The sequence below is a fragment of the Leiobunum rupestre genome, chromosome 1 (assembly GCF_980474605.1).
Source record: "Leiobunum rupestre chromosome 1, qqLeiRupe1.1.hap1, whole genome shotgun sequence".
Classification (NCBI taxonomy): Eukaryota; Metazoa; Arthropoda; class Arachnida; order Opiliones; family Sclerosomatidae; genus Leiobunum; species Leiobunum rupestre.
This window is the reverse complement of record NC_143384.1, coordinates 73439266-73452362: the sequence shown is the minus strand read 5'-3', so window position 1 is coordinate 73452362 and position 13097 is coordinate 73439266. Positions and strand designations below refer to the sequence as shown.

Here is a 13097-nt window from a genome sequence, read left to right as displayed (position 1 = left end):
AAAGGAGACGCTGGTGTTCATAGTCTTTGGATTAACACTCGCAGGCGGCAGGCCTACAGTTTAAAACCAATAGACGCTTTAATAAACCATCTTCAAGGAAATCGCTAAGAAGTAATATTTCCGAGAGCCAGGACCTGCAGCTTACTGTTTATATAATTCTTGTTAAAATAATGGTAACTTCTCACCTGTACGGTATGCAACAAGTGTTTAATTTTAACCAAGTACCTTTTTTTTTACAAATATATAGGCTTAACAAAAACACGACGTTCTGTTTTGAGGTGAAAAGTTTCTATTATGTTGCCAATGTTCCAATGTTCGAATGTCGAAATTCCCATTGCTGTATAGAAAATTTCCCACGAATTCCCACACCTAAAATTTGCCACGCCCCCAACGAAAACTAAACGGAAAACATGCCATTATTTTCAATATTTTGGGAAAATGAACTTTTTAAAATTAAATTTTATTTAAATTACAATTTTTAAACATTTTGGTTGTTAGGCCTATGCATTGATTGATTGATTGTAGTATAGGAGGCACCTCCTTTATATTATTTATAAAATCCCAAGATTCCCGAAAATACACTGCTTTAGATAATTTTAAACTTTCTATTGATAGTCAAATTAAAATAAAAACATAAAATAAATAACCCACAGACATGCAAATTCTCACAAAATCAACGTTTTTGAAAAATAAATTTCTTTTTCCCACCGAGCCAAAATGGACCCCAAAAATTCACACAATATGGGAAATTTCCACAATCTGGCAACACCACTCCATAAGCATAAGTAACGGCGCTAGCTTCTCAGAGGTTACACCTATGATCTAGCGTCTGCTACAGACATATTAAAAAATCATAATAAGCGAAACATAGGCGCCTCTAAAAGACCAATTTCTTTTAAGCTGAATTCATATTATAAAATGTTGAACATGGCCCTGCGTAGTTTACATTTTGGTCACAAGTATCACCTCTAACCGATCTAGTTTTACATTAAATGTGTGAAGGATTATATCTGTAAAACAGTTGAAAGTTTCGGCTTAGAAACATTTAAATCTAAACATTTAGTTGACGGGTATTAAGGGCAGACAGATGGCACTATATTTAATACAAAAATCGTTGATTAGCAGACGAAAATCTATCAGTTTGTGAACTTGACGCACCCCTGTGTTTAGAAAACCGAAGGTAATTTTTCACCAAAGAGGTAAAAATTCTTATATTCTACGGTTTTCTACATCATATTGTTTAAAATTTAAACCAGGTGTTTTTTCTTAACATAAGCCGAAATCGACTAATTTTTAAAACAAAAAATTATTTGACTTGTAATTTTTCTAAAACTATTAATTCGGAAAAGTATGGAGTTAAATTCATATATCTACGCTGTATACATTTTAAATTTCACATCGTCAGGCAGAGTAACACAAGTGGTAAATTTGAGTCGCGAGGCGGTTTTAAAGGTCGATAGAATCGTTTGAAAAATTCGGGCCGAATTTCAGGTAGCTCCTCCCCTTTAGTCCCGTGGTTCAGGTATACCTTTTCCGATTTTCGCTCCTCAAAACATATGGTTCTGTAGTCCCAGTGTTCCACCCCCCAAAATTCAAAACGATATTCCGTGGCCTATTTACTTCTCTTGTAACCGTATATTATAAACTTATGCGCGTACTAATATGGCAAACTATTAAAAATTTATTTGTAAAGACACTAGTGTATATTCCACACAAGCCTAACCCGTTTTTAGGCGGTTAAAATATTCGCGAGATATTTAATCAACAAAAGAAATCATGCAATGACCTATTTGTACAATCATAACCAATCAATACGCGTATAATTTAGAGATTATAAAATATTTGAAAATATCGTCATTTTTTGGGTAATGAGGTACGTTTTTACGCATATTTATTTTAATACACTGGTACCCGTTTCAAGAACAAGTCGACCTTGCCGAAAACCTCGCCTTTTCGTCTCCGTCCCAATTACAGAATAATGGGAAAGTGTTTTGGCTTAGTTTAAATGATAGCAAAAAAAACAGAAATGCCTTCGGGGTTCTATAGATATTGGATATAGGACCCACCAAAAATTCGAGACAAAAATGATTGGGAAAGATGTGAGTAGGGGTAAGGAGGGGGTGAGACTAAAAAAACTTCCGCTTTATCAGCGTCGAGCACGCGCTAGACTACGTAGTTCGTAGATAACCCGGGGTCTTTCGCGAAATTTGGTATTAAGAAAACACAGCACTCAGTAGGCCATAAGACGTTTCGCTTTTGGGAGGGTAAGATCGACAATTTTTTGGCTGGGAAATAGACGCTTTGGGCATATTACAAAAATAAACCCATTTTAAATATGTTTTATTTAATTTTTTTTATATTTTATTTTTACAGCTGTAAAGGTCGTCATCTTACGAGTAAAAAACAGGTATTTTAAATAAAATTAGCTTTTTTGGTTATTTTAGGGGAAAGAGTTAATTCCGTTTTACTCCCCCCTTTGAAAGATTTTTTTAAACTCAATTTAAAAAATTTATTCGACATATATTTTTTGTTAGTAGAAATGTATGTTTGATTTTTTTTGCTATTCCAATAAAATCATTTTTCCATTTGCTTATAACCATAAGTGTATGACTTAGTTCCGTATGACACTGCTTACTATAATTTTAAGCATAAAATTACTTATATTTTTAATATTGTATAAAAATTCCTTTTTTTATATATATAATATTTTGACAATATTAAATTAAAAAAAGTGTTTTAGGTCGACGAAGATTCAAACATACCAAGTCTTAGAAAACAGCTATAATTGGGAAAGTATGAAGCAGTTAATTTTTGTTTATTCATTATTCAGTATGAAAATTTAATAAGAATAAAAAATTTTGTTGTAGCGTTGGATTCTTTATAATTTTAAAATGTATAACTGGATATAATAATGTAAGTGTGCTCAATTAATTTATGTATAACCTTTTTAATTGTAGAAATACGTTACTGAAAATTCGATCTCAGCATTTGTGACGCCAACAAAAGAGGCCGTAGACGATTATTCTGGTTGGTGGACTGACCACTAATTCTAAAGAGAGCAGAAACCGTATGTACCATCGATAAGAACTATGGACGAAGGAATCTGTGGAGGGACTCACTTCTTCTTGTGTATACATACGGACGTCAGTTCGTACAAAGATAATATAGAGCTCGTACCCTAGTCGACAGCGTTTAAGGATTTCCTGCCGGAAATCAGGAAAACATTTGCGCCATAGTTACCATATTAACGAACTATAAATAGCGCACTACAGCAATCGATCGAGACCGGTTTTTCGGAGGTAACGTGCCGGAAGTGGGTAATCACTTCTTTACAAAAACCGTCAATCGAAAAGATCTCTTAATTCGAATCTTGGGTACGGAGTTCAACATTATCTTTGGTTCGTATAAGCGCGACGGTGTAGAATCCAAGAGTATTCTGTCAAAACGAAGAGGCAAATTCTTGTAGCGGTTTAAAATAGAATTAATAACCGTTGAGAGCAACGCAACTCTCTACTGCCAAAGTTAGCCATTGTCACCAAGATCCACCGTCTTGCCAGTTTAAATTACGTTGCGTTTACCCTTTATGAATTTCCCTGGCCACAGCCGCATTTCCGTAAGTCACGCCAGCAGTGCTCACAAAAGATAACTTATCAGTCCCTCTACAGATTTCTTTGTCCATGAAGTAGCTTTACTGCGCAATTCAAGAACTTTGAACTGAACTCAAATTTATACTGCCAACGCGAGGTGTCGTGCGCAAATCTCTCTCTCTCCCCCCCCCCGGGTAGTTTAAGAATGAAGGGTAATTTTTAAACTTTACCTACCATGAGCCCCTGGTGCAGTTTGAGCCTAATTTACTTTTGATGAGATTGGTAAGAGTGGACGATGACTTTCGGACTTATTTTCATATCGTCTATGCGGTAGCGACATCTGTAGTGACTAATTGGGATTATACTTTTTAAAATTTTTTATTTAGATAAATATAGAAATAAAGACAGATATTTATGTCAATATTATCCTTAACTAACCCCTAATTTAATTTAAAAAATGTATTTAAAACAATCGTTTTTCATTTAAAAAAAATTAAATTTCAGAGCCAGCTTGATAACGGCTCAAGTCAACGCAACAGAAGTCCCGAGTCGAAAAAACAGTAATTTTTCATTCGGGCGGGTTCAACAAAAACGTTAATGTTCTCTAGTAGGAGTCAGCGCCCAGGGAGAGATCTACGCAAAGCCCGCTTTCACGGGAATAAACCACCACCCGGACTAGTCTATCTAAGTCTTCTTCGGGACCCCGTTGCCGCCGCCAACATCCTTACCGCAATTTATCAAACGACAACTCACAGCCGAGATGAGTATCACGGATTCTCTGGTGGTCAGGTCGGACGAGTCTTACGGGTCCTTCGAAGGCCGCAACCCCTGGAAGTCCAGAAGCGAACGAACCGTGTTTGCCACCCGCGGATTGTCTGACAGTTTCAAAGAAGGACGATCCCTGCCTTCTTCAATGTCCTTCGGACAAAGATACATCATCAGGAAGTTAGAGTAAGTATTAAGTAAGTGCTTAAGGGGGAAGACTACAGTGACCATTGTCTACTTTCGCGCTATTTCAAGCTGAACTCTTTTAATTTTGTATTTTAACTTATAAAATTAATACTTAAGTGTAGAATAGCGTCTTGTTTAGTGAATAAAATAATTTTGACAATTTTAAATTTAAAAGTAATTAAGTTATTACGTTTTAATTCGGACCCCCGGAGCTAAACAAGTTGGACAAGCGCCTAAAATTCCCTTTAGTTAGGACCTTATATCCCGTTAACTATTAATATTAGAATTATCAAAATTATTTTAAGCACTAGAGGAAGGTTCAGCCTAATAAGAAAAATAAAATTCAAATATGTAAATGTTAAAACAGAAACGTTCAGCTTGAACGAAAAAGAGGCTTTTACTGTATTCTTCCCCCTTAAACTTGGGGCGTGTATCTAAAAATGTCTTTTCTTTGGATAGTAACATTCCGCGAATCAACATTAACCGGTCGGTGATGGACCAGCAGAATTTGGAATTGTGGACGGCGGATGGTGGGTTTTCCACCGATCACGGAGATGACGACAAGAAAAGAAGTTGCGGCTTTTGTGCCGATTGGTGGGAAGACTTCAGTTTCAAAAGGTTCTGCCATGCTCGAGTTCCGACTCTCGATTGGTTGCCCAAGTACGATTTCCGGGAGAACTTCCTGGCCGATTTAGTCGCCGGTTTGACCTTGGCGGTCATGCAAGTACCTCAAGGTCAGTGGTTTTCTTTTTTAATTGTAATACCCTCTCTTCAGACGACCATGAAATAGGTCAGTTTGGTTTATTTTAGTGTTGTAAGTGGGAAAATTTCCCGGAAAATGACCAAGGCGTATTTTCCGGAAAATTTTCCGTACTTTCCCGAAAAAAATTAAAAAGTTTTCATTCCATGATAAAGGCTGTTTTTCACTAGGACCAAAATGGCACGACGCGTAAAATTTGTATTAGGCCTAACGGGGATTTTTTGCGTCGACGTTCACCGCTGTGGCGTTTTTGCCCAAGTGAAAACCAGTCTTAAGTCTAATATATTGTATGCATATTTAAATAAAGCGGCATTTTCGTCTCATTTTTTCGAATCAGAAAAGTAAAACTAAACCTCTAGATTAGTTTAAACAGATTAAAAATGTAAAACTATTAAATTTTCCACATTTTATTTTTCCGGAAATTAACAACACTAGTTTATTTTAGTAAATTTAGCAACCCAGGTTTAAAATATAACTTTTGAGAACTAAACCTCTTGTTTAAACCTGTTTAAGGTTTCATCGACAAAGAGTATAACAGGAGTATGAAATATCTGGTGTAATATCAGAAGTAATATGATGTATAGTCTATGTAGAGCAGGAGTGCTGAAATGAGTGGTCTCGACCTTGAAAATGGAGATTTTGACCTTAACCATATTAATCTCGAAAATAACTACAATAATTAGGTCGCTATTGACCTTGACAATGGTGATCTTGACCTTAAACATATTAATCTCGAAAATAACTACAATAATTAGGTCGCTATTGACCTTGACAATGGTGATCTTGACCTTAAACATATTAATCTCGAAAATAACTACAATAATTAGGTCGCTATTGACCTTGACAATGGTGATCTTGACCTTAAACATATTAATCTCGAAAATAACTACAATAATTAGGTCGCTATTGACCTTGAGAATGGTGGTCTTTTCAAAACGGTCATCTTTAAACTCAAAATGATACAGATATAATTTTATTTATTGAATTCCTTAATAAAATGGGAAAAGCCAGTAACCCCTGAGCCAATGTGGTCAATCTTAATCTGAAGTAACTAATCGTCAGTAATTATGTTTGTGAAGGCATGGCCTACGCCATGCTGGCCAACGTGCCACCAGTGATTGGTCTCTACACGTCCTTCTTTCCTGGCTTGGTGTATTTCCTACTGGGAACGTCACGACAGGGATCCATAGGTAATTTCGACGTCGAATAATTTAGATAGTGAAACACAAAAGCGTCTAACGCTATGTATAATGTCTTCAGGAACCTTCGCCCTGATAAGTATGATGACAAATACGGCGATGGAGGACGTACTGGGTAGATTAAGAGATGAAAGAATAGCCGAACTATACCCGAACGGAACTGATGCTCTATTGGCCGGCACAATTACCGAGACGAATTCCACCAGCGGCCAAGCGTTTCAAACTCCGGATGACGACGACCTGGGCATCGATACGACGCAAATAGCCGTGGTTGTCGCGTTCTTAGTCGGAATCTTCGAAGTAATTGATTAAAAAGTCTACAATTTAGTGACATTATTTAGACATTTCCACTTGTTGTAGGTGGTAATGGGCATGGCCAGGATGGGCTACCTCACTGTTCTGATGTCCGATAAGATGATCAGTGGATTAATTACGGGTATGAATGGGCAAATGTTAATTATTAATTACAATTAGGTAACTTTTAATGTTCAAAATTAATGATAATACAGGGTGTTAACTAAAAAACGATACAAGGCCAATAACTCAAAATCTGTTTTAGCTAGGATTGAAAATTTAAGTACTCATAGAACGTGCAAGGGGTTACTTGACAACGGAAATTGCCATGACCTTGAACCATGTCTTCAAGGTCATTTTAAAATTTATCTCTAGAACCATTAGAGATAAAAAGTTGGTTTCAATTAGAAAAGTGTGCCCCTTTACATTGTAGGTGTAATAACTTTGATCCTTCCTTATTTAACCAATAACAAGTCGAGGGATTTGAAACAAAAACAGGTCGCGATGAAAATAATGTACCAGAGACCAGGTTGAATTGTTAATAACTGGAATAATACTCATGCTAGATTATCAAAATGTGCTAGGGCGTTTTTAGAATTGTTCTCGAGATACATTTTAATTGACCTTGAAGGTCATGGAAATTTAAGTTAATTGTGTTTCCGAAAAATTATAATTCCTAGCTACTACTGATTACTACTTAACCCTGTATTACAATTATTTAATAATGAACATAGTTAACGATATTTAAATTTATTTTGGAATATCGTTAAGGTACCGCCGTCCAAGTACTGACGTCCCAGTTGAAAGCCATCACCGGAGCCGCCATAGTCAAGCATTCGGGAATATTCAACACGATATTCGTAATATAATAGCTAGAAAATACATATAGCAATTGCGAGTTATTTATATGATCCTTGCTCTCAAAAAGACGTGGATCTCTTTTGCCACCAAAATTGACACGATCAAGTGGGCAGTCTGCCTGGTCAGCGCCCTGTCCTTCACTTTCTTGCTGCTGGTTAAGTTCCTGGTCGATCCCTGTTTTAAGAGGAAGACAAACGTTCCATTCCCCTCAGAGCTTCTATTGGTAAGTTCCATAATCTCAAATGTATATTTTTGGTTTTAACTAATTTTTAGTATTTTTCCGTAGATCATCTTCGTCACATTCTTTTCATACTACGTAAATTTCAATGAGAAATTCAGCATGGACATTATCGGGGACATTCCAACAGGGTACGTTAACCAATCGAAATTGCTTTAAGTAATAATAATAAAAATCAGCTAGGCTAAGTCATCAAGCGACTTTTAAAGCCATTAATTCAGGTGACCGTGTTACAACGCGTTGGAGGGTGGTGGCAAGCCCTTCATGCCACGCGAGCCAATCGCTCCCTATATTCACTATTACAGTTAGGCTAATACCGAAGGCACCACCTTAGGCCCAAGTCATCTAGCGACTTTTAAAACCAATAATTCAGGTGGCCGTTTACAACGCGTAGGTGGGTGGTGGCAAACCCTTCATGCCACGCGAGCCAACAGCTCCCTACACTAACTATTACCGTTAACCTCAAAAAGTTTTTATGGAAGGGGAAACTGAAGAGCTCGAGGGAAAACCCCTTAAGCCAGTGGGGAGAGAACTGGCAAACTCTACACGGAAGGAGTTGTTACGAGTTTTTAACACAGTGCCACAAGTTGGGTTCGAACCCCGCTCCTTTTGCTGCGAGGCGAAAGTGCTTACCACTTCGCCCCCCCCCACTCTCAAAATTGCTGTAAGTGTGTGCTGTTATATTGTAATCCTAGTTTTTCTTTAGTTAAAAGCTACAGTCAGCAGGTTTTATTACGTAACTTTGTGAAAACTATTCGCCTGCCCGAAAACAGAGCTACACTATTGTTAACGTTTTACGTTCAGTCCCTGAGAAAGTGTAGTTCGAAATTGACCCGGAGGCAGACCAATAGTATTCGCTTTTAACATTGGCTAATAGCAGCGGAACCATACAATTGCATTTACAACTATTGTAGGTTGATTGCGCCCAAGATCCCGACATTCGGTTTCATCCCTAATCTCTTAACCGGAAGTGCCATGGTGACAATTGTAGGAGTATCTCTGTCACTGTCCATCGTGCTATCCTACGGCAAGAAACACAACTATAGCGTCGATTCCAATCAGGTAATAATGTCCAACTAAATGTTTTCTTCAAGCTCTAATTGTTATATGTCTTGGGTTTTTTCAGGAATTGCTGGCTTATGGATCGGCCAACATAGTGGGCTCCTTCTTCTCGTGTATTCCTTGCAGTATCTCTTTGTCTCGAAGCGCCGTTCTCGACAGTTCGGGTGCCAGAACCCAATTGGCCACTTTGGTCTCTTGCGTCATTCTACTCGTGGTCATTTTGATTATGGGGCCCCTCTTTAGCGCCCTGCCCGATGTAAGTCTAAGCTAAAACTTGTTAAGCCTAAAAATAATGAGCTTTGAATTTCGTAACTGCGCCATCTCTTGTATAAAAATTAACTGATTTTTAAGTAGGTTTTAGTCATTGAGTTGGGAATATTAATTTAGAGGTCCAATCAAAACGTTGGATTTCAGTATTTCGCGAATTAAGTTTTTAAAAAATAAGAATACTGCCGTCTGCTCCCAAATGACGAGAAAACTTTATCATGGTACCCGTGGCGCCGTCTATATCTCAATGGTTCGTTCAAATAAGACGCGTTTTCCGGCAAAATATTTTTTTCAAAAATAGTGGATGGCGCCACGGGTCATATGATAACGTTTTCTCGACTTCTCGTCATTTTAGAGCAGACGGCACATTCGTAATTTTCAAAAACTTGTTTCGCGGGCAGCAGATTTGATTGGATCTCTAGATTAATATTCCCAACTCAATGGTTCTAGTCTGCTTCACGATATTTTATGGCACTTGTAGCTGACTAAAAGAAGCCTCGAAAAGGGCTTTTGATTCGAGTCATGTGATGACACCAATGTCAAATACCAGCAAATAGTTGACAGAGTAACGATGTGCTTTCTTTAATCTCAGGCGGTGCTTTCGGTCATCATAGTAGTGGCGTTGAGATCCATGTTAGCCGGTTTTGCGGACCTGATTCCAGCTTGGAAAGCGTCTAAGGCGGAAGCGGTAAGTTTACTTCATATTCACCGTGACAGTATTAAAGGAGTTCTTCAACTTTTTGACTCCAGTTCGTCTGGTTGTCTACCTTCCTCGGAGTGATCGTTCTGGACATCGATTACGGTCTGGGTATCGGGGTCATCGTCTCGCTGTCGTGTTTCCTGTTGGACGCTCACAAACCGGGAGAGATCTTCATCTTAGGTCGGCTCCCGGACACCGAGATCTACTTGAACGCTGAAAAGTACAACGACACAGTGCGCGAAGTGGACGGCATCAAGATTTACGGGGTTCCGGGACCTATCTACTTCGGGAACCGCGAGTTCTTCAAGTCCGAAATCCTCAAAGGAGTCGACCACGTCGAATATGGTTTGAATTCGTTCACTTGGCAGAATCGTTTTATGGAGAGGTCAACGCGCTTCCATATCTCTGACATCGGCGTAGGGGTGGAGGAAAGCTAAGATGATATAAATATCGTACCCCAGATTCGAAATCCACTGTCTCGCGCGTAGTCAATAGCATTTACGCACTTCGTAACGGATCTCCGAAAAAGTTAGCTCCATAGTTACCATGGTAACCATAGATATAAGAAATGAATATAAAGGTCTAAATAAATTTCGGGGCGTTTAAGCCTAACAGAAAATACGGAATTGACACCTAGCAGACACCGAGGAAGGCACGTGACCAAGAGCGCGAGCTCTCTTAGCATTTTAGTACTAAGTGCTTGACCTTTCCGCAGGCCGTAGTCTTTAGACACCATCTGTGACTTTTAGTATAATTTTTAAGCAGGAGACAATAACTTTCGCGACGATAGCAAGAGCTTTCTTACCGATAGATAGCGCCTTATAAGGATAGCCTGCCGATATTACGCGTTTCTGCTAGCTGTCACCTCCGTATTCACTCCCTTTGAAATATTTTATCTAGACCTTTATATACGTTTCCTATATCTATGATGGTAACCAACTAAAAATAAGGGTTTTTATGACGCTTTGTTCGCGCAACAGCGAGTCATCAAAGTTGGCGATGATTGGACAATACAGCGACCGAACGAGGTCGATTTTTCGGAGGTCAGGTGCCAGAAATGGATAAACGCTTCTTTAGAAAACCGTCAATCAGAAAGCTCTCAAAATTCGAATCTGAGGTACGGAGTTCTATGTTATCTTTGAAGAAAAGGTGTACATAAAATAGAAATTAAAAAAATTCGTACGTCGCGTTGCTCCATCTGTCGATCTCTAATGGGACTAGTAAATTGAGTAAATGTACACTATGGTGTGCCATCTATTGAATCTTCCCATTTCAATTATTAAAATTAGTATTAGGATATTATTAAAACTATTTGAAAAGACCATATTGGTCCAATAAATAATTTTATATAACATTTTATGTAGTTTAAAGAACTAGTATAGATGGGGCAAAACAGTGGAGATTTTTCCGGGTCTGACGAACAAGTTGCTCAAAACAACCGGGAGTGCGCTGACCACTGCATAAGAAGATACCGATTTCATTATGTTTTGCATAAGTTTAATGTCATTTAATTACAAACTCTCCAAATACTCAAATAGGTATCTCTCACGTGATCATATCGTTCGCGGCTGTCAGTTTCATAGACAGTGGAGGGGTGGAAGCCATGAAAATACTTAACAAGGACCTTGAGGACAGGGGTGTCATCATGTACTTAGCGGCTCCGACAGGTAATTTGTTATTCTATCAATAAATATCTACTTAATTTTAGTAAGAGGTCTGGAGGTGTTTCTCCCCGATTTTTTTTCTAACTCGGGGGTTAAGTAGACCTTCATGTACCTTGAAAGCTCCTACACGGGAAAGTCTCAATTGCCATTCGTTTTGCCATGGTAACCAAAAATTGTTTTCACAACTCAAATTTAAACTTTCTCTACGTAAAATAGCATGGATCCTTGTTAGGCGACATTTTTAAGTTGTTAAAATTAATCATGGACAATAAATTAAGAAAACAGGTTTTCGATACCCTTCCACAGTGCATTTTATTTCTCGCCGCGTATCAATCAGCTCGAGAGACTCCGAGGGAGTCTAGCAAGGTCGTTTGTACCACGTGATCTTAAAATTTCAAAATGGCAATCTAACGCGGTTGATATTGTTACGTAATTTTTGCGCTTTATATTTGAGTAATTTTTAATTTTGGTTTTTTAATTCAATAAAAACTATCAACTGATATTTAGCAAATCTTATTTAATCTACAAAAACGTGAAAAAATACCTTTTGGCGTAAAAATGTACTTCGTGTTTATCGTTTTTCGAACAGTATCGTCCACTCTTAGCGATACTTGTTTTTTCAAATAACCTTGGCCGACTCCCTTAGTGTGATTGGTTTACGGGGGCTAGAAACCAGGCTTTTTACCGATCCTCTAAAATCTACTATCCATGAATTAATCTCCTTATTTCGCCGCTTAAAATGCGGTTTACTGATTAAAATGTCGCCCATGATTTACCTTGGAATTTTGATTTAATAAACGACAGATTCAGTTTTGAACGTGATGCAAAAATGCGACTACTTTCCCGACTTGTCATCCAAATCAGTTGTTTTCCCGAGCGTACACGATGCCGTCACCAGAGCATTGCACAAAGAAACCGCGAACACGGACCCGAAGTCATCGACTGAGGATCGACAGATATAAATAATTTCCTGTTTAATGGAAACAAAAAACGAACAATTTTAAAACGCGTTTTTTTTAAATTAAGGATAAATAGTAGGTAAAATTTTATATATTAAAATATAAAGCTATATGTATATTTTAAATGGCATTTAAACCGAAAGAGACGAATTAGTGTATAAAATGTATTTACAAAATTAGTGAAATTTTATAACGTGAAAGATATGTAAATATTGAACTAAGAAATAAATCGCATTTTTATAAAGTAATATTTAGTATTTATTTGACTTTTAACGGACGTTTTTCAGGGATAGAAATTTTTAACCTCGAACGTCATCTTTAAAATTTTTTAAAATGTTAGACCAGCTTGTTTCGTTGCGCCCTTAGTTTGTAGGTCCGTGATATATTAGATAGGCCAAACCTGCAGCGTAACAGCGGCGTAGCCAGGGTTCTGGTTCTTAGGGTGTTGTGACTTAAGTAAACAAAATAAAGAAACTAAAAGAAAAGGTTGTTTCACCAATAAAAAAGAAAATGTTTTATCAACCTAAAAGAACGAACATAAAAAGGAAATATTAA

The 13097-nt window shown here is 37.6% G+C and overlaps 1 protein-coding gene across 1 annotated transcript; it reads left to right on the top strand.

Annotated features, from left to right (window-relative positions):
- Positions 1–2957: 2957 nt before the first annotated feature.
- LOC149966347 (prestin-like) lies at positions 2958–12786 on the top strand. Its single transcript, XM_090153115.1, has 15 exons — positions 2958–3067; positions 4092–4538; positions 4998–5272; positions 6378–6488; positions 6559–6797; positions 6858–6933; positions 7563–7651; positions 7720–7875; positions 7939–8021; positions 8805–8952; positions 9017–9208; positions 9812–9907; positions 9970–10264; positions 11458–11586; positions 12388–12786. The coding sequence occupies exons 2-15, from the start codon at positions 4348–4350 to the stop codon at positions 12543–12545; spliced, it is 2238 nt and encodes a 745-aa protein (XP_090009241.1). The 5' UTR covers positions 2958–3067; positions 4092–4347; the 3' UTR covers positions 12546–12786.
- The last annotated feature ends 311 nt before the right edge of the window (positions 12787–13097 follow it).

Excerpts from the sequence above, each read along its gene's own strand:
- LOC149966347 (XM_090153115.1), top strand. The coding sequence starts at position 4,348 with ATGAGTATCACGGATTCTCTGGTGGTCAGGTCGGACGAGTCTTACGGG. Across the intron at positions 5,273-6,377 it reads GGTCATGCAAGTACCTCAAG|GCATGGCCTACGCCATGCTG; the intron begins GTCAGTGGTTTT and ends ATGTTTGTGAAG. Across the intron at positions 8,953-9,016 it reads ATAGCGTCGATTCCAATCAG|GAATTGCTGGCTTATGGATC; the intron begins GTAATAATGTCC and ends GGGTTTTTTCAG.